The sequence below is a fragment of the Numida meleagris genome, chromosome 13, assembly GCF_002078875.1.
Source record: "Numida meleagris isolate 19003 breed g44 Domestic line chromosome 13, NumMel1.0, whole genome shotgun sequence".
Taxonomy (NCBI): domain Eukaryota; kingdom Metazoa; phylum Chordata; class Aves; order Galliformes; family Numididae; genus Numida; species Numida meleagris.
This window is the reverse complement of record NC_034421.1, coordinates 1277645-1304422: the sequence shown is the minus strand read 5'-3', so window position 1 is coordinate 1304422 and position 26778 is coordinate 1277645. Positions and strand designations below refer to the sequence as shown.

The 26778-nt window shown below is 42.1% G+C and overlaps 1 protein-coding gene and 1 long non-coding RNA gene across 3 annotated transcripts in view; one reads left to right on the top strand and one right to left on the bottom strand.

Annotated features, from left to right (window-relative positions):
* The window catches only part of BAIAP2L1 (BAI1 associated protein 2 like 1), a 36440-nt gene continuing 17462 nt past the window's right edge, over positions 7801–26778 (top strand). Inside the window, exons 1-3 of the mRNA XM_021411612.1 lie at positions 7801–7986; positions 16180–16255; positions 19747–19833. Coding sequence (XP_021267287.1) covers positions 7936–7986; positions 16180–16255; positions 19747–19833 — 214 coding nt within the window. The 5' untranslated portion in view covers positions 7801–7935. The remainder of the gene's footprint in view (positions 7987–16179; positions 16256–19746; positions 19834–26778) is intronic.
* LOC110405858 lies at positions 9002–25727 on the bottom strand. 2 transcript variants are annotated; one of them, XR_002443119.1, is made up of 9 exons: positions 25104–25727; positions 24331–24512; positions 23341–23587; positions 21725–21937; positions 20233–21050; positions 14002–14158; positions 12051–13070; positions 10009–10683; positions 9002–9088 (listed from the first exon to the last, which is right to left on the bottom strand). It is a non-coding gene; the product is annotated as an uncharacterized LOC110405858 (long non-coding RNA). The 2 variants fall into 2 exon arrangements; XR_002443120.1 differs by having other exon boundaries at positions 10009–10115.

Genomic DNA, 26778 nt, shown 5'->3' with positions numbered 1-26778 from the left:
GCTTCCAGCTTATTTCACATCGCTATGTGCGGCAGGTACACAAAGCATGCTGGAGAGCCAGATGCCTTAACTTAATAAAAAATTAACCTAATCTTTCACTCCATAATAAAAAATAAAAAGGCACTTATCTATCGTTAAAATGTATCTGCTAGCCCTCTTCCTCCATAATTGTGCTGTAATGAATTTGAGCTATTTAGGTCACATTGTATTTCTACGCAGTCACTAAGGTCTTGGAAAACAGGTGAGCACGAATCAGTAGAAAGAATGAAAGTACATCTGCAAGAAACCTGACTGACTTCTCTCTGCAGACAGATAAATTAAGGTGTCACCACTCTCCAACACATCACCTTACAAATTCAGCTACAACATCCCCGCTCCAAAGTATTTTCTACTCTGTGGCCTACTTTTATAGCTCTGAATTTGATATGGGAAATATTACATCTGATATCAAGGAGTGCAGAGCGAAATTGCAATGGGAAAGAGCCATAAAATGAGCAGAAAAAGGCAAGAAGAAAGAACATAGCAGCTTGCTAAAAACAGGAAATGAATTTGTTAATTTGTGTGCTTTTGTGTCTAGTTTATTCTATAAGAAATTTTCATTTATTACATTGGTAAACAGTAGCTGTAGGAGGGGCAGGAGAAACTGAAAATGAAAGGAAAAGAAACAGATTCAGTACTGGAACAGAAGAACGAACTCTGAAGTTGTGGTGTACTTGATGCAAGGTGCACTGGATCCTACAGGCTGGGGAGCTCCATCTCCAGACCTCTGACTCTGCGGCAGCCGTGGTAGAACCTAGATCTCAGTGTGAGGCAGAGCAGCATAACATCAAACAGAATTCAAGCTACAGCTACAGCATCGCCCTCATTCACACGTTGCTGTTTTCTCAGTGAACTGTGCTGGTAGCCAGGACTAACTCAGAAGGAGAAACTAATTTCCAGCTCTCATGACACTGAGGAATTTTGATGGATTGGACACCGGATACTTTAAGTGGAATTCTTACCTAGCCACTTTGCCTGCCTTTCCAACTGCTTTGCGCTGCTGCTGGGAAAGAGACTTTGGTATGGCCCACAAACACAGAAAGAGTTAACAAAATATTGCACGATTTCACATTAACCCATTAACATTACTCAGACAGCACCAAATGTTGGCGGCATTTAGTAAGCTGAATATTTCTGAATATTTTGGGAAAAATATCCAGCTGCTAGCTGGTGAATCACCAAAACAAAATGTTCATTTCTCTAAAAAGCCATCCATCAATATAAGCAGTGCGTGGTTTTAAATTCTCAATTACATAGACCGTCGGACTTGGTCATTTGGACGTCAATCCTGACATGACGCTCAACGCTTGCCGTAGTTCTCTCCAAGTCCCTCTTTTTTTTTCCTAAAGAATCATCCATGGGATGTAGATAGATCTGAAGGGTCACGCCCCCTGGAATGCAGATCTCATGACAAAGCAGCTGTGCCGTGGAAAAGCTGTGGGGCTTACACAACAAAGCTTGGGGAAAAGGGGTAGCATGCGCCCTGCCTGTACATCTCTCCTGTGGTGCTGAAGCACTACTACTTGCAATGTATTTCCATCATTAATCCTGCACCCAGCCTCATCCCTCACAAGTTTTCTGAAAAATCAACAGATTAATACTTGAAGTGTTTTTCCCATATAGCCACGAAGTAGAGAACTAGAAAAGACTGGAGGTACGGGACTGCTGGAAGGAAAACCTTATCCCCAGTTCCTCACTGCATGCATTCTGAAGGATTCCGAAATTTTAAGAGATGGATGAACCATCTGTTCTGTCAACTGGGGGAGTACACTGATCTGGAATAAACTCCTATTAAAATATTACATCTTTTTTGGGTATTCCAAAATAAGGGAGTGCCAGAATTGCCTTTTTTATTATTATTTTACGACTATGGATGGTGAAACGTATGGCATTATCTTTGTGCCCTGCTCAGTTCACGCTATACACAAAATCCCCAGCAGCAGAACCAGGTCTCTCTGGTGGTTTTGCACTCCTGAAGTATGAAACCGATGTCAGATTCTCTTATTTCTGGAAATTTCAGAGCCAATCTGAAATATGAATTTTGCAGCCTTGGTCTTTTTCTCTGTTGAAAAAAAGTGTGTTTCAGTGTTTTCCATCATTCTTTTGATTTACTTCTAGCTGCTAAGCAGTAACAAGGTGGGCAGAGATCAAACTTTACGCAAGGCTTTAGCTGGAAAACAAGTGTATACCTTGATACTAACAGAAAACAGCTTCACAGAGCAATTCCATGTGCACAGCACAACCAGCTAATGAACAGAAGATAATGAAAATGTGGCATGTTCAATAGCTTTCCCCTGAAATTTCAAAGTGAAAGAAGGAAGAAATAGTATCAAATGTGTTTCACAAACAATTTCCTCTCAGTATATGATTTTCAGAGTAACTGTTTTCTCTTTACAATGTTGGCATTACTCAAAGTGTAACACAAATCAACACAAGAAAAAAAAGCTAAGTTTCACTGAAATACACTGAAAACTCCCATGCATTCTAGTTCAACCAAAACTTTGTCCTAAATTAAACAAACAGCCATGAATCTCATAGAAAAGGCTGATCAAAAGAAAATCTACTGCATGCCTTCTTCCCTCGTTCGGACAAGCAGTATTGTACAGGCTTTCTACAAGAAAAAAAGAGCTTCGAAATGTCATCTGTCATGTACGTTATCATGTTATGCCATTACAGCCCTACAGCTGGACCCAAGTGATGGCCAGCATGGCAGCAGTTGGCGCGCCCCAGAGCAAGCCCACCTAGAACAGGATGGATTTGAGCCGTCCCACCCCACCTGGATGCAAGGCTAGCAATTGTTCCCTGTGATAAAGACACAGGTTTCTATTTCTGTATGAGAAAGCTGAGTGCAAATGATGAAGGTCATATCAAACTCTTTCATGAAATCTACAGGAACTCTACTGACCTCAATGAAGACAGTTCATCAAGACCGAGAAATACACTCTAACTTTCCTAACCATGCTATTTTCCCCATCCCAATGTAATTGGAAGCAGAGCAGTTTGACCCTGGAGCTGCCACCTTTCAGACAACCAGATCGATCATCTTCTCCAACAAAATCTCCAAGAAAGCCTTCGGCAGTCTAATCTAATCATCTCCCCATCTCCTGCCTCCAACTCTCACCATTGAGGGAGAGGAGACAGACACCGCATCATCTGCTTTGCAGACTGCTATGGGGACAGGCTGAGCACGTGCCGTCGGGCTGCACACCTGCTCAGCTACTCAGAACTAGGCCTACCACATCACCAGCTGTATGGATGGCTCCTGACATTCGCATTGTTGAGCATCAACCATCACTGCCCTCACATTTTCTAGAAAGCATTGCTAGCACTGCCACTAGCCAGTGGGTGTCTAGGAGCAAGGAGTGGGCAGGCACAGCAGTGTTGTGTTCAGCTCCAGCAGCTTTCAGGAATAGCAACAGAACAGAAGAGCAGAAGGCAGACTCATAAGGAGTCCATGCAAAGAAATTTCAGCACGATTCAATCCAAAAATATCCATGTCTGATTTTGGAATAATCACACTTTTTGTTACCAAAAAATAGAAATGGATTACTTTTTTTGGTATCAGCACAGCTTCTAAATATGTTAGCAGCAAAACGATAAGTTACAGGAAGAATGTTATGGCATTTTCTTGGAGTTGTTGTTATTAATAGTCTCCCTGGACATTTTCCTGGTAATTCCCCATTACAGCAAGGCTGCATAAAAGATGAACATTAATGAGCTACAAGTTTCTTTATAACATGGAAGTGCAGTTCCAGAATTTTTGCCAAAGTGTAATAAAATTCTAGCTGCAGGAAGGAGGAGGTTAAGACAGTACCAAAATGCATGTTCAAGTTCCCTGAAAACACCCATAAGAATGCTGTTTTACACCTGGCATAGTTTTAGTTCCTAGTACAGCAACAGCATCACAAACTAACCGGGGCCTTTATTTCCACCCCACAACAATGCTGTGTATTGAACCAAAGGGAGAGCGATCAGTCTGCCAGCGTTAGCCCGATCAGTGACGTGCACAGGCTCTGCTTAGCTGCAGGATCCACACTCAGCCTCAGGCAAAACCAGTTGATCCATGTGGAACAGAGCGCACCTGCTGTTAGCTAATCCTCCATCTGACAAATTACAAAAGGAAGAATAATAAGTACGTGGTCATTTGAAATGACTCACCTCATAAAACCCCGGAACCTAAATGGATTAGAAGTTTGCAACAAGATTTTCAACAGGATGTTGGCTTGTTACTAGTGCTGACTTCCAAAACGAAGATACTTTTAGACTTTAAGAACATGAACTTCCTAACAGCAATTGCACTCTTAGGAGAGGAATCCAAGGCTGCATATGAGCAATATAAAGACTGTTCCATTTGCTTACTACCGATACCTATCTTGTTATGTTATAAGCCACTCCAAGGAAGCATTGAGCACAAAGACTATGCAAGTTCATCTTGTTCCATCAGGCATAGCTTGCTTGCCATCTAGTGGATACAGCGTGTGAACTGAAGCAAGCACGTCCACCTCCAGCAAGAGCTTGAGCAGTCACGGAATGTGTGGTAATCACAGTTTTGCATTAAACATTTCAGTTAGGAGCAAATAAAGTTTAGTATTACCGGTAGCACTGCCTGTTAAATTCTTCTGAATTCTAAATTTGTCAAGGCAATTAAAAAAACTTCTTCAGCTTCTTTAAAAATAATGCACTCTTCTGTACTATGCATTCCTCATAGTCTCCAAACATAAGCCACAAAGAAGAACTCAGGTTATAATTCATCTTATGTATAGCAAGAATAATTCATAAAGGGAGACAACTGAGATACAAAACACAAACATCCAAAGGATTCTTCTCACAGACAAAACCATCACCTTGTGCTAACAATCTAAAGGAGAGTTTATAACAGGTGCTCTGCAGCTCCTTCAATTCTTTTCCCCCATGAAGTACAGTGAATTAATTACAGGCTTAAATTAAGTATTTGATTAAGTGTCCTCCTTGATCAGAGAGCTTGGTATCTTACTGAATTGACCTGTAGGCCTAAGTTACAGCTCATGTGCTTTGAAATAATCTCAGGACAATGAACATCATGGAGTAAAATGATTTTGTGCTTGCTTGCATCAGTTTAAAAATAGAGTAACTCCATTTAACTGATGGAGCCAAATCAGGCCAAAAGGTTCAGCAAGCCTTCAGAAGTTTTTGAAACTTCTTCTGAATGACACTTTGTGTCAGTTTTACTCTGCTTTCCTATCAATTGTACTGACTAAAATACTTGAGAAGTATGTGCCAACAGAAGACCAAAACATCTCGTATTAAAAAATTTCAATTTAGAGACACAGTATTCAAAAGACTGAGAAATATAATACAGATACCAATCAGAAAAAAAAAAGCTGATATAATCACTTCAATTTCCTGTTCAGAAAATTTTATTCTGATGGAATGACTCTAAATATGGTTTGATATCACAAAATAATGCATTATGTAGATCTCTTTTTTGTTAATTGAGTTAAATGTCTGCTAATGACCATGGGGAATGAAGTACGCCACAGCTGGCGTATGGTACTTAGCCACAATTTATGTAATTAGTCACAGTCATATTAAGCTGTTTAAAACACACATTAAAGACCTAACGATGAGCTGACGTTAAGGGGTCATCACAGTACACTTTTTCTCAACCATTTCTGGCCATTTGTATCTGTACAGAAATGAGTTAATAGAAGCGATCACTGCCACATCAAGGATACTTCCTAGATACCTACATTTCAACACTTTCTGGATCTTCCTTAAAAGTGCTTTTTCTTGTTTTCTTTCCTCCTCCCCTCTAACCCCCTCTACTTCACAATTTCATTATTCATGTCGATCTTAATTTTCCTTGCTTTTATAATGTACTGCCCTAAAAACTTAGAAAAGATCACTAAAAAAGCACTAAAAACTGTGCACATGTGGGGACTGCGGAAGCTAATGTGGAAGGTCAAGAATAACACAGCGAACATGATGTTCAGTAGGCCTTTAAATCATCCACATTTGCTTACAAAGTGAGAGGAGCTTTAGAAATACACATTTTGAAATGTTGAGCATCCTCACAATTCTTAAGAACACATTAAGTATCATAACACTTTTAAATAGTTCTGGTCTATATAAATGACCCTTATCGCTTCTTTCCAACACGCATATTTTACTAATACTTACATTGACATTTACTGAACTTAGCCACACTAGTTAGAAACAAACACACCAAACCCCAGGTGACCTCCTATAGCTCTGTAACATTCAGAGAAAATAAGAGAGACACTTTGCCCCTCCCAGAAGCAACATACTCCTGCTGTAGAACTGCCAGCTCCTGGCAAGCACCAGGAAAGGAAAAGCCTTTCCACATCCTCCTCTGGGTACCTGCTCCCTGGAATTTTCATGTCAGCCTCTTAGGGAGGTACAACCTTTCACTTGTTGGCATACATTAACACAACAGCAATAGTAACTGGGCACAGTCTGTTTCCAGAGCTGTAAAAAACCTTTCACACAAGGGGCTGGTATATATACAGTGTGATCCTTCACCCCACGCTCAAAGAGCCACGGCACATTCAGATGGTTTGTATGAACAAACACTACTTAATAGAAGCACAGATTGTAGACTCGGGCCCAAAATAATTCACAATAATTACAAGACAACATTATAAACTGGACTATTACAGAAAGATGACGAACACAGTAAATACCAGATGTCTGTGAAAACTTTACCTGGGAGAGTGAAGTCTCATAAACTCCTTCTTGGCCCAGCAATTCAGTTGTGCTCAAGATAACGCTCTCTGCCCTCACCTTTTTCCTGGAAGGTAAGTTTTGGTTCTGAACACATAACACCTCCACACTCCCGAAGGAATGTATTTTACAGCTCCCAAAGTCTGATAACCTCCTCTCACACTGGAGTCCAACATGGAGGGCTGTGGTCTAAGTCCACGTTTTGTTGCACGTCCTCTGTCATTTTACTGCTGCAATAAAGTGAGGGGAATGGAGAGAGACATCCGATGTGCCAGCGTGTGGATTGCACCCCATGAGCACAACACTAGAGCTGGGGTCAAGTTTTAAATACCCAGGATTATCTCACTCTCACAAAGTCCTTCAAGATAGTGCTGGCACTACTTTATCGGTGAGGCATTCCAGCTAGCGCACTCCAAATTAGCATCTCTAGGTGATTTACAGCCCTCAAAAAGGTATGGGCTGCCCCAGCCCGCTGCGCTGCCTCCATGAAGGCCCCGCGTGTCCTTCCCCCGAGGAAAGGTGACTGCGGCTCAGCTGTGCCGGAGCCACGAGGAGCAGCACGAAGCTGTGCTGGTCGGACTCGGGAGAAAACGTTTCTGCCCTTCACCCGGGGGTGCCCCCACATCCCCTCACACGGGGCTGCTGCGCCAGGCACAGAGGAGACCATCCCCGGCCTCACTGCCACAGCCTGGCCTGCACTAACTGGCGAGTTAACCAACTCACAGAGCTGTCCCGTCACGGCCGTGACCGGGGAGAGTTCAGCTATAACTGCACCGAGCAGGCCCGGCACAGCCCCCTTCTGGGGAGGCCTCTTTCAGGCCGCGCTTCGGGACCGGGCGCTCCGCGACCCCTGACCCCCAAGAGGCGCAGCCAGGGCTCCTGTACACGGCGGCAGGGAGGGAGGGAGGTGGCGGCGGCGGAGGAAGAGGCCGAGCAGGAGCAGCAGGCGGAGCAGCAGCGGGCGGGCCGTGCCTCAGGTGGAGGTGCGCGTGCCGAGCCCAGCCCCGTGCCGCCGCGTCATGCAGCGCAGGCCCCGCCCCGCGGCGCTGCCCGGCTGGTTCCGCAAGTTTTTGACAGTTTCTGAGCGGCGGAGGGCGAAGTTGGGTTGGGTCCGGCGGTGCGGAGCTGCGGCCGAAGCGCTCTGCGGAGAACGAGGCCGTCCCCGCCGGCACAATGTCGCGGGACCCCGAGGAGGTGAACAAGCTGACGGAGAGCACTTACAAAGTGAGCACGGCGCGGGGAGGGGCCGCCGCTTCGCCGCGGGACAGGGCGGCCCTCGGCACGGCCAGGCGGCCGTGGGGTGCGGGGCGGGGAGCGCCTCTCCGCAGGGCAGAGCGGCGGGGGCCGAAGGGCGGGCTGGGCTCGGAGCGCGGAAAGGGAGGGAGCTTCTCCGTATTCTCGTTTTATGAGTAATCGCGCCCATCCCAGTGTGCCAGAGCCTGCCCGGTGCCCGCTTCCACGCTCAGGGCGGTGGCACGGGGCTGAGGCTGCTCCCCCCCACCCGCCCCCAGCGGCCGGGGGCTGCAGGCTTAGGGCAAGCCGGGCTTCAGGACTGGTTTCCTTCTGTACCGCTCCGAGTTCTCCGGAAAGCCGCAACTCCGCAGAGCGCCTTCCCGAGAGCGTGGCTGGGGGCTGGTGGCCGTGGTCCATCGCCCGAACCGCGGCCGGGCACGGGACAGTGCCTGGCAGGACCTTAAGGCTGAGCCAAGGCGCTGGCCCGAGTCCTAGGCTGATAATCAGAGCTGTGGGGGGACACCCCAGCGCCTGCTGGAGAGGGCCGTCCACGTTACGTGTGCAGGATTCTAAACTTTCTGTGAATGCCGAGTTATTAGTAGAATGAAAAGTCTTTTGTATGTTGGCAGTAGACACTTGGACTTTTCCTCTCCACAAACAGCCCAAAGCACACAGATTTTAATCGGGCAAAATGCCCTTAAAAAATCTGCCCATAAAAATCCTACTTTCGGTTGAGTGGCAATAGCAGTCCTGGATCCAAAGTCTTTGTTCTGCGTGGTGTGTTGTGCCACGGAAAGTACTTAATTTTGCAAACGTATTTAATCATCCAAATGAACTTAGAGCTGCAGTGCATTTGCAGCTTCAAGCCCAAAAGAAGGCTTCGTGGGGATTCATCCATTTTCCTGTTTACCAGATCTTACTGGCTTACTATCAAATGTTTTCATATTTCCGAAGGTGTTGTTACAGTTTAAAGGTCTCCAAAAACATTGACTACTTTACTATTTTGTTGTTCACTTAAGTCAACTTTACTCTTTTTGGATCACGGTGTATTTTCTGTTTCTCTGGTCTTAGGTATCCAATTACTGAAAAATTACTTTAAAAAAAAGAAAAGGAAAAAAAAGGATTACTTGGCTATTAATGTTGTCCTCTAGAATTAGTGAAGGTCTTCTTAAACAATCTGCTGCTTTGTGATATCGGTTACATTCACGGCAAGGCCATAAGCAAACACACATTATATTTTTCTCAGGAAAGCAGACTGTAAATACGGCTCACAGGAGAGAACCTGGGAAGCTGACTGCTCAGGGCTGTGCTGAAGGAGTGCCCTGCTCTGCCTGTTGGCTAACGTAGCTAAAATAGTTTTACAGGGGAAAGAAAAATCTCCTGTGTGAGCACTATAAAATAGGTTTTAAAGGAATGAAGAACTCTAAATAAACATCAGCCTTCCCTAATACTCAGTACTTGCTTCCTCAGAAGTATTCCCCTTCTTTCTTTGTTTTTTAAACTAATTCAAAGGGATACTTAAACAACCAGCAAGAACACGGTAATACAAAGTTTGCGTTGAAGTGTGATGAAGTGTCCTCTGTGTGGGTATGTTGAGAGGTCTGGTATGTTACATCACATAGCCAGTACTTACTGGCCTGGAAACCCTTCTGCCCTGCCCTCATTAGAACATGAAACTTTATCCAGATAAGGTATGAAGGCTGTTTCAGATAGAGAACTTATCTGGTTCTATTTTAAAATAGTTACTTCTGTATGAAGATTAAAATCTGTACAATAATTCATGAAGGCAGAGAGAACTACCCTATGTATTCAGCGTTTGCTGTGACTACAGTTACACCTCCCTCACTTGCAGCAAATGAACGCCTCTTTGTGCCGTGCTTCGTTCTGCACGGTGAGCGTGCTCTCCGTTGTTCCGTACTGTGTCACTCCTGCTGCTGCGCTGTCCTAGCGGCACAGCACTAAATACACCCGGCTCGTACCGATAAAACCAGCAGCAGTATTTGTTTCTCCTACCAGTGAGAAGGCTTGGTCTGACGAAACCAGTTCAGCGTAGTGCATCTGTGTGCTGCAGGACCAAACGCAGGCTTTCAGCTTCTCAAACAAATCAACCTTTGGGTGACCTAGAAAATAGCAGAAAATGAAATTGAGCGCCTTGCTTAGCGTGTTTTCCATTTCTTTCTTTTTTCTTACTGTGATAATCCACCGGATTTATTAAACACATAGTAACCCGTGTTCTATGTAGCTTCAAAATATACCCACAGAAGGCACTGAGTGGTTAAAAGTAACACCTTTGTATTTTTATCTTAGTCATCCTTTTTGTTGGCAACAACATAGGAAAGTGAATACCTCAACATTTTTTAGCTAACCTGACTGAATAAACAACATAACCCACAAATATGTGCACACACCAAAACGAAGGCTGACATTTACTCTTTATGTAACACCTGAAGAATCACTTTAGCGCACGACAGGAATGGCACGTGCAAAATGAAGCCCGAGGGTGTGGGGCTGTGAGTCAGGAGGAGCGCTGGGACGCGCTGCTGGGCACTGCCCTGCCCTGGGAGCTCCCGTACCGACGCTCCGCGCGGGGACGTCGTGGCCTTCACGCAGACCGCGTTGCTCTGTGACCCCGGGGGAGCTGGCACTCCTCAGTGTGTCACCGCAGCCGATGCTGTTTCATTTTCCATGCTGCGTGAGGAGGAACACTGGGCATCAGGCTGTGACGCACGCAGAGCAGGGGAAAGGGGACAGAAGATGGAAGCGCTGAGCTACGGGCCCGTTCTGCCCGCGTGGTCTGAGGGCTGTGCCCAAAGCTCACGTGTCACTCCTCTGGGGGTGAGGCTTCTGGAACTCTTGATAATTCACAGGTGTTGATAACCTTGCATTTTAAAGATTTCTCTATGCGAATGTAAATTTTACCTGGAAATTTTCATTTTCACCCCAAGTATATGATTTGTTTGTTCCATGGGGCACAGCATCGTTCTGATTGAGTGGGGGCATGTAGAACTGTCTCAGTAAGCTTGCTTCATCTCTGAGATGTTTCTTATCTACTCAGTTTAAAACCCTGACTTCTCCATTTCTGTATTTAAAAAAGACTTGCCATTCCACTGCCTGCCTTAGGAGAATTACAGCTCCCCCATGGCATGCCGTAGGGAGGGTGCTGCCTTGAATCGCTGAAATATAAACCCAAATTTGGGGGAAAAGGGGCCCCCAGAGGTCGTGTGTCCATAAAGCTCAATTCTAGCTTAGTGCAAATTATCTACGTTGACCTTACTTGTATTCTGTCCTGGGCCACGTATTCATAAATATTTGTATTTGAAGCATACTGATGGGAGAAACATAACGCTGACTAATAATTAGTCATAAGAATTGGCCTTTTTGAATGAACAGTCATCCTGATTTTCTTCCGTTCTGTTAGACCTGTTTTAAAACAATATTAAGCTAATGTACAACTGAGGTGGCTTAACGTGAGATGCGTTGAGGGCTCAGTTTCTGCCCTTCTGAAAGCTTCCTTTGTGGATTTCAACAGCTAAAGCAGGGAATGAGATGAAATAACATACAAAATAGAGCACGTTATGATTTCCTTTCTATAGGGCTTTTTGAATCTCCTCAAGTATGTTCTCAGATGTAGTGCAACAACACAAAATACTTAAATGGCGACTTTTTTTTTTTTTTTTTACTAATTGAGTGAACAATATGAGCTACATTATTAGTGTCTATACAAAGGTTAGCTATGAATAGCTATAGGGATAGTCATACAAATAACATTAGACCTACTTTTCTGTGTCCATTTTGTAATTTTGGATTTCTAGCTAAATACATTGTTATGCACTCTGGCAAAAGTGCCTGCAGGATGTAAACTTGAAGCTATGTGGAGTCCGTGCATTGTTCAGCAGCGTTCGTACCTGCTGAGCTATTGTTCTGCTAGGTGTGTCTTTAAGTAAAAAGCAAAGCTGCACATTTACAGGAAGGCACTTTTACAATGGCTGTCATTTGTTTTGAAGATTAACGTTGTTTTTATGGCTGTCAGAAACTGAGGAAGATATAATACTTACACACAACTTGTGGAAATACACAGCTTGTTCCTCTTCAGCCAGCTCTTTTCTGCCAGCTTGGTTAACGCATTGGATTCTTGTGGCGAAGGGCACACAGCAACTTTCATATCAGATTATGTGATGGTTTATTGACTTGAGTGACCAGAATGCATTCCTCTTCAGCTCTTTTTTTTTGGAAGACTGTGCCAACTCTAATCTTGTCTGCATAAAAAGATGTTTCCAGTTGCCCCTTTTAAAAGTGTTTCCCTTCATTTCCATTCATCCTAAATAATAGAAAGCTGTAGGATCTAATCACGTGCCTCCTGTTCTCCTCCAGTTAATTATTCTGTTCATGAGAGCTAGTGTATCACTAGAATATAGGACACTACATTGACAATGAGGCGGCCTAGGCTGCGTTACTCACTGTACAACCAAATGATGCCATGTGAACTACTTTCTCCCTCAGCTTTTTTTCTTATTTTGTCATGTCTAGTTGGGTTAAGACAAAGGTTTTATTTCAATGTCTTCATACACCATGGCAGATAATAAGACTGTGAAGTTATCTGACATGACAATTTTAAGTTATTGGTTCTGTTGGTCAGAAATCCTTTGTTCCTCTGACTCTGCTTTTTAGAATTTTTCAGCTCTGGCTGTGCTGTATGACCAGCAATACTGCCCTGGAGTTCAGCCCCAGTCATTTTTGTGACATTTTCCTTAGACTGCAAATAAGGGAAGCTGTAATACAGTCAGACAAAATCTGAAAATTAATAGCTATAAAATTGATTTCTGAATAGTTTTAACTGTGTAGTTAAGAAAGTTCAACAAAATATTACAATCATTTTAACTGATGTAAAATGTCTTGGCAATACCAAGTTGATATCTGAGCCTGAAAAGGGAGTTGCCAGGCTCCCTTTCTGAAAAAGTGCTCTAGACATTACTTCCTGGAGTGGCACTGCTTTGAAGATGGCAGCACTCGTTAACTGTGTAAAAAGTGAGCTCTGGAAGCAAGGTCAGGTTTTGTTTGCTCTCAGAATCCAGCCTCTAGTAAGAAAAAAAAAAATACATATTATTCTTCTCGGTAATGCTGAAGAGAGGAAAAACAACTAAAAATTATTTTGTTAGATTGTCTTGGAGATACAGCAGGGAGAGGGGAAAAAAGATTTGTGTCTGTCAAACACAAACGCTTAGGAGGAAAGTAGATGAGCCTCGCATAGTGCTGGGAGGGTCAGCTAAGCATGCCCCATGTTAAACCAAGCAAAAACCAAAGAGAAATTTCCATTGCAAAAGTTTTCACTGATTCTGAGGCATTCATGTCTAGAAACTGGTCAGATGCTTCTGCTCACAATCAACCACTGTGGCAGCACAGAGACTGAAAAATTTCCAGAGACTGCTTGGTCTAGTAGAGAAAAGATCCATTGGTTGTATGCTCTCCAGCCACTGAAGGCGTTGAGCTACACGTTGTTTCTTCATCGTTCCCAACAGTTTCACATATACACAGAGCAGCTGTGCTGTACTGGAGCTCTCCCTGAGAGTTCTGTTTAGTTGCGTTGTGTTTCCACAGTACAGTCAATATCTGCTCTACATGACTACCTGGTATGTCTCAATTCAGCTGCTGAAAATAGATCTGCGGGGCTTGGCCTCAGGGCGGGGAGCTGCTGAGGGCATTCTTGCTGGATTTTTTTCACTTCCTCCTAAATGAGAACTAATGAGACGTGCAGTCACTGTTTGAAGTCTGAATTAGAAGATTTCAAGAAATCTTGAATCTTAACCCTTGAGTTTTTAGGACATTAATTCAAAAAAATCAGCACATCAATGCCAGTAATTGCAACGTTACTATTACAGTAATGGGGTAGATGGCAGTAAGGTTCTAACTTCTCTTTGTGGGGGGTGGGGTAAGCAGGGGTGGATCTGTCTTGCAGGAATACAATTTTCAATACTAGGCGGTGATTCGACGTGGCACTGGGATTCTTACCTGCCATGTGTATGCACATTTTCCATGTACGCCCTTCTCCTCCCCCAGATCCTTGGAACAGAGGGCTCTCTATCCTAAAACAGTTCCATAATTCGTCCATTCTATTCTCATGATTCATCGACTCCATATGCCAGCAGACATCTTCCTTAGTACACTGCTGGGAAGGAAAAACAGAAAGTTGGTAAAAGGAAGAAACATGCCCCTTAGAACAGAAGCACCCAAGGTTGGACTAGGTGATCTCCAGAGGTCCCTTCTGAGCCCCCAATCTGTGCTTGGGGCACGGTGCCAGCCAGGGCACGGCAGTGCATTTCCAGCAGCCAGTTAAGCAGCTGGGGTGGGAGGAGGAGCATTCCCAGATGCTGGAGCTTGAAAGCCCATGCTGTGAAGTTGTCAGAATGGCCGCTGGCATTGTTGGCCCAACCTGAAACGCGTTCCCAAATGATTTCTGGATGCGGTTTGTGAGTTAATGCAGACCGAGGCCTGGGGACAACAGGGAAGTTCTGCGGTGATTGTGTCTGAGCGGGTAAGAATTCAATGGCTTAGACAGGAAAGCAATTCCAGTTGCTTTAAATTTGTACAAATAAAAGCAACAGAGCTAACTATTGGCATTGTGCGTCCGCTTCTGATGTCATATATATTATCAGAACCTAGCAGCTTTATAACCATTTGGGGGATTCACAAAACGATAACGTGTTCTCAAAATCAGCTCTCTAGCTGGTGGAAGCAACAGCATGAGCAGTAAATCCATACTGAAGCCCTTCCTTAAGGGGTGTTGTCCCTCAATGCTGACTGAGGTGTGTGAATCTGTAATTTTATCCAGATCCAGCAATATTACATACACAGGTGCCAATAAGATACATAACATGATAAGGAAATAAATACTGAAAACATAATTTTCACATAAAGGTCACACCTAGAAGAAAATTGGAGAAAACATATATACTGAATGCTCTTAGAATGAAAAGATTATTTTCATTGTTTCTTTTGCATTTTCCCCCTTTCTGTACATTTCTCTGATGTTTTTTACTCAACCTAACTGTTAAAACATCACTGGTGGAGTCTGAAGTTCACTCTTCGCTTTCTAAAATTGACAGTTCGTCATGTACGGCCCTACATTTAAAAGAATGAAGTTCAATCTGAATGACCTTTCCTGAAAGTAAAACACGTGAAGGTATTCCTGCGCTTTCTGGGTCCGTACATACCGTAAATAGCAATAATTACGTTCTGTTAGTTGTGGAGCAGACAATGGCTGGATACTATTTCACAAGTCAGCTGTCTTATATTTCACGCCAACAGAAAGTGTTTGTTTTGAATTCTTCAAACTTGGAAGTCCTGCTGTGTGAACGGTACCCAGCGGGATGGGAGTCGTGCCATGACAGAGCGTCACAAGAATAGCGAGAATGACAGAACGTTGTCTTGAGGTGTCTCACGATCTTATGAAATCGTAGAGCACTGTCATGGCTGTTGTTCGGTTAGGAAGGTCTGGGAAAAGAAGGTCTAGAATCTTCAAAACCATTTTAAGCAAGGCCACAACTTTTATTTCTGAAAGAACTATGTCTCACTCAATAAAATGCACAATTGTCAAACTTAAAAGAGGGGCAGAGAAGTGCTTCCCTTAAACGCTATCTGTAACTTGGAGGACTTTGCAGTTCGTTTTGATGTGTGTTTAAAAAACAAACAAAACAAAAAAAAGGGCACTTAGTCTTCTCTAACCAGGTACCTGCTTATTTTCTTTCTTCCTTTTCCCTGCATTTATTTATAAGGGGGAGGGGTTGCAGTGTTCCACTCTCACACCATTATCAGAAAGTTCTTGTTATTCTCTGACTTTAGAAAACAATTAGCGGAGAATCTATTTCTTTCATGGTTCTTTCTCCATCACCTCTCATAAAAGAAAGATCTGTACAAACTTTCCTTGCATACTCAACATCCTCCTATGTTATAAACAACTGGATTCCTCTTTAGCCCCAGTTAAGCCTAATTCTTTTCCTATTTGTTGATCCTAAATGCTCTGCTTCCTCTCCTTCCATCCTGTGCTCGTCTCTTCCTCCTGAGTCTTCTACTTTTCACCCATCCACAGACTTTTCCGATACATACAGTGCATAACAAGTGGTGCTGAGATACGTGCTTTCATCCACTGCTGACTTGCCTTGACTGTAACATGAATTTTCTGTTTCCTAGAATGTTATGGAACAATTCAATCCAGGGCTGCGGAATTTAATAAATCTTGGGAAGAATTATGAAAAAGCCGTGAATGGTAAGTCTTCAGGATGTTAACTTTAGTGACAATGCTTAATTTTCATTTAATTAATTCTCATATTGGTTATGAGGTTTGTGTATAAGCTTAAATTCCATGTTCAACTTCAGGCATTTATTATAAAAAGGCACAAACATGTCTTTTTTTTTTTTTTTAATTTGGGAAGGGAAAATAGGATTTTGGCTGAATTCAATTGCTATTCTGCAGAAGCTGCATCTCAAAGGCTTTGCACTGAGCTACTGCAAAAAAAAAAAAAAAAAACAACCCTGAACATAAAGGATAAGTAATATGTACTCGAATTGTAATATAAATTTTAAAAATAGTTATATAAATTCATATTCTTAAGCTGTTCCTCATCTGCTATACACATTTCACTGCCCAAGTAAACAACCTTATGAACAGAGGAACTTGAATGAGTATGAGTTGCAGGAGTGGGTTAATTTTTTTCTTATCCATACTCAATCTGAAGGTATCTTCCCAATGGAGTCAAAAATCAGAATCAATAAACTTGAATCTAAGGGCATAGTCTCTCATGCTTTATATACTTTCATTATTGACTTCTGAGAAACTGTTCAGATAAGAATTGCTCTCCGAGCCTGGGCCCTAGATTCCCAAAGCTAACACTGTAGGACTTGTTAGAGCTTGCTCTCCTTCACTTCTGCAGACCTGTTGAGCTGCTTGATACCATATTAAAGCAACATGAAATCTCCCCAATTTTGCCTCCTTAAAGCCTGTGACATGTCTTTCCCCTACATGTAATCTAGTACTGAGAAATGTGATACTGCAGAAGTCATGCATAGCCAAACAGACATTGAAATTTCTCTTCATGCAAATTTTAGACCAGGCTTGAGGAAAAGATAAAAACCAAAGCTTGCTGGAGATGAAAATAAGGAAATGCTGATTTGTTTGCAGTAAAACCTAAGCTGATTCATTAGCAAATATGTTTATGCATTATAGGTAGTACCAGAAATAGCAAGTGTTTTCGTGTTTGGCTGAAAAGTGTTACACCTGATCTTGAGAGCAGCTTTTTTCCATAATTCTCCATCGATACATTATTTTGTCTTTTTTCTCTTTTTTTTTTTCTTCTTTTTTAATTTGATTCAATTTGTCATCAGTAATTCATGGAATAGCTGTGTGTATCAGAGAGGCTGATACGTTTTATGGTCTACCAAATGTGCCTTTAAGACCAGTTGAGAAAGCTTATCTAGCATGAACGCTCCGTTTTACATAAGTCAGTGATTGCAACAACTGAGACATACCTCTTGGGGCTCTCACACACGGTTAGCAGTTTCTCTGTAAATTCTGAGTGGTACAATAGATCTGTAACAAGGAGTCAATATCCTGTTGCTAAACAGTGAAACACTTTGCAGCTTTCATAGAACCACAGAATGGCTGAGGTTGGAGGAGACCTTAAAGATCATCTAGTTCCAAGCGCCCACCGCGGGCAGGGTTGCCAGCCACTAGATTGTTTCTGAAGAGGTCGGAGTGCTCTGACAACACAACTTACAAAAACTTCTTATCGATTAATAATGTATTTTCCTGCATTTCGAGGCTAAAGGTCAAAACTCCTTTTCTGCAGAAGTACAGTTTACTAGCTGTAGTGAGAGTGAAGAGACCAAGCAGATGGAGTTGGATTTAGTTTGATAAGCCTGGGAAGAAAAAAAAAAAAACAAATCACACATTTTCTTCCTTTCTTAGTGCCTATTCTAGGAGATGAGATAGACTCGGGGCTATCTTGAGAAAATATTGGATAGGTGGAGTTGGGATGACATAAGCTCTTCATGAATCTATGGCAGATAGCTCTATCAGCAGCAGCAACATAGTTCTTCTGATCACAAAGTTTGGACGTGGCATCCCTGTGAGAAGCAGCTTAGAGAAATTACTTCTGTCTCACGTAACAGGGCTTCAGGAAGTGCCATTTCATTTGGAAAAGTGGAGGCTTCTGTTGGGTAACCACAAAGGCCACCTTTGCCAGTAAAAAGAAATCTAAAATACTGAAATTGGCAATGCCATTCCTCCCCAGAAAAGGGTATTCTAAAGTCAACAGCAAGAGTCTGCTTAGCTTGCAGTTTGGGTAAAAAATTAACTACTACCCCCCAAAAAAATTAAAGATATACTTCAATCAGTACTCTTCACTGCTATTTGTAATAAAATCTTGGTAGTTCTTCCTCATCATTTCTTACATTTGTAGAGTGCAGATCATCTTTAGATACCATGACGATACAAGGCAGCCGCTGCATGGTGCAATCTGTTTCTTTCTGCTGTCCTCACAGGAGTTTGAATCTTGATGTTTCCCTGTTCACTCCAGCAAAACCAGCTTTGCTGTTTAAATTGGCTGTAACTAGGAAATGATTAACTGAGAATAAATTGAAACCTCAGTGATATATAATAAAGGCCTATTTTTTCCTGTAAAGCCATAATTGAAGGATAAACAATAAAATTGTGAGGTGAGGAGGAAATTGTCCTGGAAAGGGGGAAAAAAAAAAAAGTGCGTCCAAGTGTTAATTAGGGTGTGTCTTTATGGGTGGGAATGGGACACCTTCAGGTTTCTTCTTAAAACGTACAAGAACCAATTGCCTGTGGTTTGATTGCTGAAAGTACTCAGGATAGGGCCTTCTCAGCCAGCCTGAGTTCAGCAAAGACGACAGAAGTAGGCACTTTCCTGGAACGTCAAAATAAACTCAGTGCAGAAATTACATTTATCAATGCCAATTTTTTGACATTTGTCAAAGAGAAGTAGAGCTCTTCCAACATTTAAGCTTACTGAGCTGCTGTCCAGTTACCAGTTGAAAACTGAGGGAACGCCAAATGGGCATCGAGAGTCAGCCTCCATAACCTGAACGTCATCTCTCAGAGATGAAGTTTTTGAAGCCCTACCATTCAAGGTAGGAAGTTTCCTTCAAGTAGAAAAGTTGGTATTTAAATACAGGCTCCTCCGATTCTGTTGTATCTTTTTGACAAGGAATCATATTTGTCATTGCAGGATGTGATCAATGTAAATCATTATCCATAATGGTAGTTCCTAGAAGAGGCTGTATCTGCTACATCTTTCACGTCAAAGTTGATGCTTTATTTCACCACAGCTTTTTTTTTTTTTTGAGGGGACTTGCTCTGTTCCAGCAAACCTACACAGGCGATGATGATTTGCTTGTGAAGGCCTTCACGTCTCCAGTTTGGAAGTGTAGGCCCATTGCCTCATGGACAGGGGCCAGCGCTCAGCTCAATGGTCTGGCTGGAACGTGGCTGCATATAAGTGAAAGCTGGAACTAAGGAATAGGCTGCAGCCTCACTCAAATATTTTGGAGTCCTGACTTGCTGTCACCTGGTTTCTCAAATTAGCAGGTAGCACAGGGACTTGAGTAATTTTTTCCAATAGTAGGATTTCCTTTTCACCATACTGCCCTCTCCTAGATTCTAAAGTTTCATAGGACCATAGATTAATGAAGGTAGAAAATCTCCATTTTTAAATTTTTTTTTCCTCTCCCTCTAAGCTATGGTTGTGGCTGGAAGATCATACTACGATAGTCTCGCAAAGATTGGGGATATATCAGCGGATTCTCCTGTTTCTAAAGAATTAGGTAAGTGGGTTTTTTTCTTTGCTTCAGAACATAAACTTCATTTTTGTTTTCCTGCTGACATTTCATAGAAATGACATGAAGTAGAGAAGTATTAGAAAAAGAGTATTGTACATAGCTGCATGGGATTACACCACTTTAAAACATATTATTTCTCAGGCCTCACACTACTTCAATCAAGAACATCACTAGAAGTTCTCAGATACTTTATATCAAAATTCTAGTTGAGTTTTTGAATGAGGAAATGTAGAGTCAAAGATGGGTTAATTCTGCATGAGCACTGTAATGCAATGGAAGGCGCAGCAATAACAGCAGAGAAGCAAGGTCCTAGGCTGCAGCGAGCAAGGGCATGCTCAAACACAACAGCCATAGACACAGAAATAAAGGAAAGAAGCTGCTTACCTTCAGAAGGCCTCAGGTACGCAGGGATCTCTAGCAAGATACCCTTCTCTCCACTGCCAACCCTTAAATGAGGCCTGGGATCCAGGATCCACCCCTTCCGGTCACACAGCTGCATTGCATTGCTTGCACCTGAGCTCCCCTGGCTGGCCCTGCCTTCCCCCCAGCTGCTCCATCACTGCTTCAGGCCATGACTTAGCATTTCTGCTACAAACATGAGTGTCCTAAAAGTTATTTCCTGAAAATATATTCTGAATTTCTGAAAAATTCAGCACTTCATTTTGCACTCCTGTAGCTAGCATTGAAATGATATTGTTCAGTCTACAAAAGTAAAGTTGTCATCAAAGTATTAGTAATATTTCTGACAAAAAATATAACATCAGTACAAATTGAACTATACTGTAAAGAGGAAACATTGCTTAAAGGCTTCATTTGCTTTTTGACAAAAATAACTGGATAAATTGTCGTTTTTTTATGGGCAATCTGTACTTTCAATTACGGGCAACGGAGGCTTTTTCAGTGGTGTGACATCAGCTGCTTCTGTAACTCTAACTTAAATGGTTTTTAATAATTTTTTTTCTCAGTGATTCTGCTGAAGGTGACTGGAGGGAAAGCCTCTCTTTGAGAGGTGACCACAGGTCTCTGTACCTGCACACATTTTTACCATTTGTTCTGAAACCACTTCTGTGGGAGTGTTAACATTCTGTGTTCAGCGTTGTTTGCTGTTCTGCCGCTCCCAGTCCAAAAGCAAACAGCCCCAGTGTAGCTTTCTGTGTTTGCTTTGCCAGTTGTTTACAGGAAACAGGGTTGCTGATTTCAAACTGCAGAACAAAATCATGAGCAAGTATTAACCAGTCAATCTTATAAAACTGTCAGGAAAAGCATAATTACGATTTCTTTAAGTTGGTAAAATCCACGCAAGTAATCTGTCTGCTGAGATCTGTGTGACTGTGGGATGTTGTCTGCGGGTTTGAAAATATCAATGAGTGGTCTCGAGATGAATTCTGTTTCTTCCGTACTATGGGGCAATACAAAGTTGTGCTTGAAAATACGTTTTGGGGTGTTTAATTATGATGGTTTCCACGCAGCTATAATTCTTTCTAATATTTTGTGTTGAGAAAGCACTGCCTTCTTCAGGATCAGGCCTTTAAGACTGTATTCTGATCACCTACTTGAACTGTTACTGCAAGAAAAATACAGACAGCAAGTCTGGATTTCTTCCAGCATGATCTCTGATACGATACTTAATTTAGAGATAAAGGCAGGATAATGTGGGTAGGCATCTGTGAGAGATTAGTTACATTTTCTTAAGTGGAATGCTTTGAGTACAAGCTGAGGTACCATCATCTGGATTTCCAGCGGCAAGGGCTTTGGACAGCCAGCAAATATAAGTGTTTTAATTTGTGCAATAAGAATTGAAATATCCAAAGTTTGGAAACTAATACTTGAAGCTAATCTGTTTGAAAACAAACAAACAAAAAACCCTGTGACTTACCTGCTTTAACCACAGTCGAGACACTTGGCTTAGGGGTGGGATGGCAAGGCCTTACAGTCATCAGAAATCTGCAGTGCTGTTTTCTTACTTGTCATCTACAGCAGAAATGAGTCAAGAATAATTTGCCGACGTGCTTTTTCTTCATTTTTAATGTGGACACTTCTTCCATTGACTCTATGTTTCACCCAGCAGCCAGCAGGTACTGATTTTCAGCTGTAAAAGGAGCTATTAGAAGAAGACTTCTCCCTTTTTCCCTTTTCCTGATAGCTAGCCTAGCGACCTGTGTTTTTTGCAGATACACTTCATATTAAAATCAGTCTTCGGAAGACTGAACAGGGCAATAAGGCAGGAATCAAGGTTTCAGCTCTTTCCTGTAGCAATGTCACCTTTAGTGGTGTCAGATGAAAAATAATGTATTATTCTAAACTTAGTTGTGTTGCGTTAAACTTCCTACACTTACTTATGAAAGCCTACGTGCCTAAGATGGCTAAAATACAAGAATCTTTGTAATTTATGAATAACGCTTGGTGGAAGGTCATATCTGCTAGGTGACCTACAGCACACTTACTGCCAGCGCGATAGAAAGATGTGTATCAAACCCACCAGCAGACAGTCCTTCCTTCTCAGAAGGAAACACAGAACATGTTCTCCCTGTAACGAGTCAGTAAAACAGAGCGCTTTCCTCCATAGAATGAGATTGGTGCAGAGGAAGGAAACAAGAAGAAAATGGCAATTTGGATACTCCAGACATTCAGAACTTTTGTACTAAGTATCTTTGTATTTCACGTCCAGTGGAAAGCTCTCTGGAATATTTTAATACAGAATAACTTAATATGAATAAACTGAGAAGGCAGAAGAATATATTGTATTCATTGTACAATTATTGCAAATAAAAGAGAAGTTGCTTTAAGTCAACTTTCTTTCTAATTTTGAAAGTCCCCAAATTTCTAAGCTTGCAGTCCTTCCGATTTAGCTACAAGCATTTAGGAACATAATCTGAATGTACAGTTTGCCATTCTGCAGTGTGCAATTTCCATATCTTTCTTTCCTAGACACCTATTTTAAATTACACCAGGAAGAAAAGTTAGGAAAAATGGAGCTATATGCTTAAAAATGTAGTTTTATACCATTCGAATTGCAGCACGTCACAACAGCACAATGAAATTTCACGTTTCAATAATGCATTAAAAGTAATCTCACATAAATACTTTAGTGCTGCCTCAGTGCTGAAAGGGCTACCTTTCATCATGTGTTCCTAACCTTTTTTTGTCTCACCTAAAATACAGGGTTATAAGGTTTTGTCTAATAGAACGTTAATGCTTATAACTGTAATAAACTCTGTCTTCCAGCAACGTAATCTATCTTTATAGCCTTCACTAGCTGAAGGAATCAGGAAGTTTTCCTGCACATTCATTGAATTCTTCTCATGTTTTCCCATCTATCCCCTTGTAGCTACAATAACTGGCAGGTGCTAAGCTCGTTTATAAAACTGGGGCTGTAAAGTCTTGATTTGTTTATTGTGTGGCAACTGTATCAATAGCAATTATAATGTCACAGTTACACTGTGGGTCTGTACAAGGAGCTTATTGCACAAGAACGAGGTGTGAACTACTCACTGTTTCTCATCCAGCTGGGGCTGCTGTTGTCTGTACCTGCATTTCCTTCTCTTGAGACTCCTTAGGCTTCTCTTAGAGAAAGGCCTGTAGTCATCAGGGTAACTGGGTGCTAGTCTGAGCGTCACCGTGGATGAGCATTTGTCAGTTGAGTGGTGAATATGCCTCCAGTTTATCCCATAGTTAGCATTTCCTATGCATCTGGATGCACTGAAATCTAACAGCTTCTTTTGACAACTGTTTTCTGGTTCTGCAAAGCAAAATGACAATAACTTGATAATAATAATCTAATATTAATGTAATTAAGTGAAATTACATCTGTAGAGAGCGCTATTTGATTTCACTTATTTATTTTTAAATGATAACCATTTTACATTTGAAGCTAAAATAAACCCGATGAACTTTTCTACCATTTCTCCTTTCTAGTTGTAGAGATTTTCTATAGGAGAAACCGTGAGCTTGAAGTGGCCATAGAAAATTGTTTGGAATTTAATGAGAAATTTTTTATTTTGCTGAAAAGAAACTATCTTCTTACTGAAAAAATTTCTAAGTTGACTGTAACGTAAGGTAATACCATCTTTCAAAAGCAGTATCTTGCTAGTATTTGTCATTCAGAACTTTTTCCTTCCTTATTAATAAGCAAAATGGACATCTGAGCCTGTACTTCTCAAAAGCTGGGAACAGCTATCTCTTGCTACTTCTGTGATGTAGCTCTTCACTGTTGCTCTCAGTATTGAGAAAGACAACCAGGAAAACAGAAAATGTAATAATTTAGGATAAATGAAGCTAGTTGCACTTAAAATAAAAAATAAAAAAGTGGGTGAAGAATCCTGGGCAGTGGAGAGAAAAGAGTTGTTGGCTTATTTAAGCAGATAAATTGACCCCTTCAGCTGGAATCCTGTTTCACTTGTCTTCGAAAGATGACACCCAGCACCCTGTCCTTCACTGGCTGCTTTAATCTAAAGAAAGATCTGTCGTCCTGTCCCACCTTACCGCAGCACTGTCGTCTCCTGGACAGGATGAACGTTCTACTTTCAGAAGAGACTGCTGGCCAGAAAGCAAGTGACGTGTGCCAGCAACTACAGCACCACTTTAGCACCTCATCTTGTGGAAACTTCTGGGGAACGAGCTTAGAGGATGCAGCTGAAGCAATTAGTGGGTCAGGCCAGCTTCTCCTATGGAGCATTAATAAAACACACTTATAGTATATTTATAATAAAATGGGATTGGAAGAAGGGACTAAATTATTTTCTTATTTTAAAAAAAAAAAGGTATATTGAAAATGAAATATAAGGTAGCTTTAAGTTCTTTGGGAGGGAGGTCTTGTATTTCCTAAATTTGTGGTAACTTTGTTTCAATGCTACACAGACCTCCAACCTGCCTGAAGTAAGGCAGGAGGAGAAGAGCCAGGCTTTCTACATTGCTAGTGATGAAAACAGTAGCTGAGTTAGTGGAAACTTCTTGCTATTCACAGTTCTACTTCCAAGGTCATTTACAAGGTTAAATCAAGCTAAACGTTCACATTAAGAATTTTGTCCTCTAGAATTGGTACTGCGGCTTTTGATGTTCAGTATTCTGCATATAAACTCGTGATGGGTCTGCTGGAGGAAAGAAGGAAAATCAAACCTGCAGTCCAGCATTCTTAAACATGAACTGCTGTGTATTTAGTAAGTTGCCTGCCTGTCTGCTGCAGAGCTACTGGAAGCTCTGTGTGTTCCCCGATAAATCAACTCCTCGTGTACTCACTGTGCCCTGTGATGCATTACCTTCTGCAGCATGACACGCGTGCAAGTGTCTCTGCACCTGCTGCTCTAAATGCCCACTTGTGTACGATGACTCCGGATTTTCAAACAGAACCTCCGTAACAATACACGTCACTGCTCCCCCAGAGGGAAAAATCAGATATTCAAAATGAAGTGGATGTGCGCTTGCTTGATACCATCATGCTGTGCTTCAAAGGCCTAAGAAAATAGAGGAAAGCACGACAAAGGGCATTCTTAAAGATATTCTGCTGTCCTGAAACACTTGTATTTCTCATGAGCCTCAATGGTAGCAAAGACATCGTTCATTTTGCAACAGAAACTCTGGAAAAGATGCCTTGAGTTTCACCTGTGTGTGCATGCAACGTTTACTTGATTGTGACAAGTATTTGTTGAGAAAACAGTAATTCCACAGTGTGGGAACTTGCATTCTGTGCACAGTAGGCGCGTGTTCCCTGGCAGCTCTCCTCACTTACCGAGCACCATGCCATCTCCGCTGTCGAGGCTGATGCTAAGCAATCAGAGTTCTTCTTCACCGTCTCCTCCCCCAGGTGCATCTGCTGGCAAAAAGAAAAAAGAAAAAAAGGCCTGCAAGCCTGTGTAGAGAAAACGTAATCTTATTTGTCTACTCCAGGAAGATAAACAGATGGAAAATGGAAAGTAAATGACATCGTTGCAAAGAAAATCACATCATATATGTAACTAGCTTGTAAATGCTTTTACCAAAACTTTTCCTTTATTTTGTCTGTACAGCAAGCTCGTACTAATCAATTATTTCTGAAAAAAGCCCAGTATTGGTTGTAGATTTCATTCACATTCCTAAGGAGGAAAAAAGCAGATTCTCTTGGAATTCCACAAAGAAGCCCTTACCCAAAACGTTACGCTTTGGGTGTATTTCTGACACTGCTGAGACCGGCAGTTTCAAATTGCTGTGATTAAAGAACGCAGTGACTCCCTACATAGCACTGAATTCAGTGTAGCTCTCCGCACAATGCCTTACATCTTCACCCTTGTGTTAGTACTGGAAGCCCACGAGGAACCTCCGTTGCTGCTGATCGATAACGTTTGCTTGTTGCAGTCCTGCTCGGACACAGGGTGGCTTTGCTGTATGACTGCCCCTAACTAATGGGCCCAGAAGCAGCAGGGCTTCCTGCAGGCAAGTTGAGGCCTGTGCTGGTGCTGTGGCTTACTTCCGCGCACCTGCCTGGTATGGCTCAGCGCCTGCTTGTTTAACACCGCTGCAGCTCCAGTATGAGAAGCTGCTGTAATTAAGGCTTCCAGGGCCCCATGGAAGATCCGTCAGTCACACACACACCTTAATGCAGTCTGCTTTATATGGTTGTGTCTGTCAGTCTTTAACAATATTACGAACGGAGTAACAGTGGAAAAACGAGTTTGCCATTTTTCATGCATTATTGATGTGGCATACGCTTTTCCTTTCCTTTTTTTTTTTTATTAACATTAAAATTTAGTTGTTGCCATGCTTACCAATCATCTGAAACATGATAAATATTCCACGTTAATTATCATCTGGTCAGTGATATAGTAGGTTTAAAACAATCTGATCTCTGATTTCTTTTCTTTGAGAGATGAGAACAGGTTGGGAGAGAAAAGGGAAGGAGAGCAGCAGGCTGAAAATTGCTAAAATGGATCGTCACACTTCTCTTTAAAATAACATCAG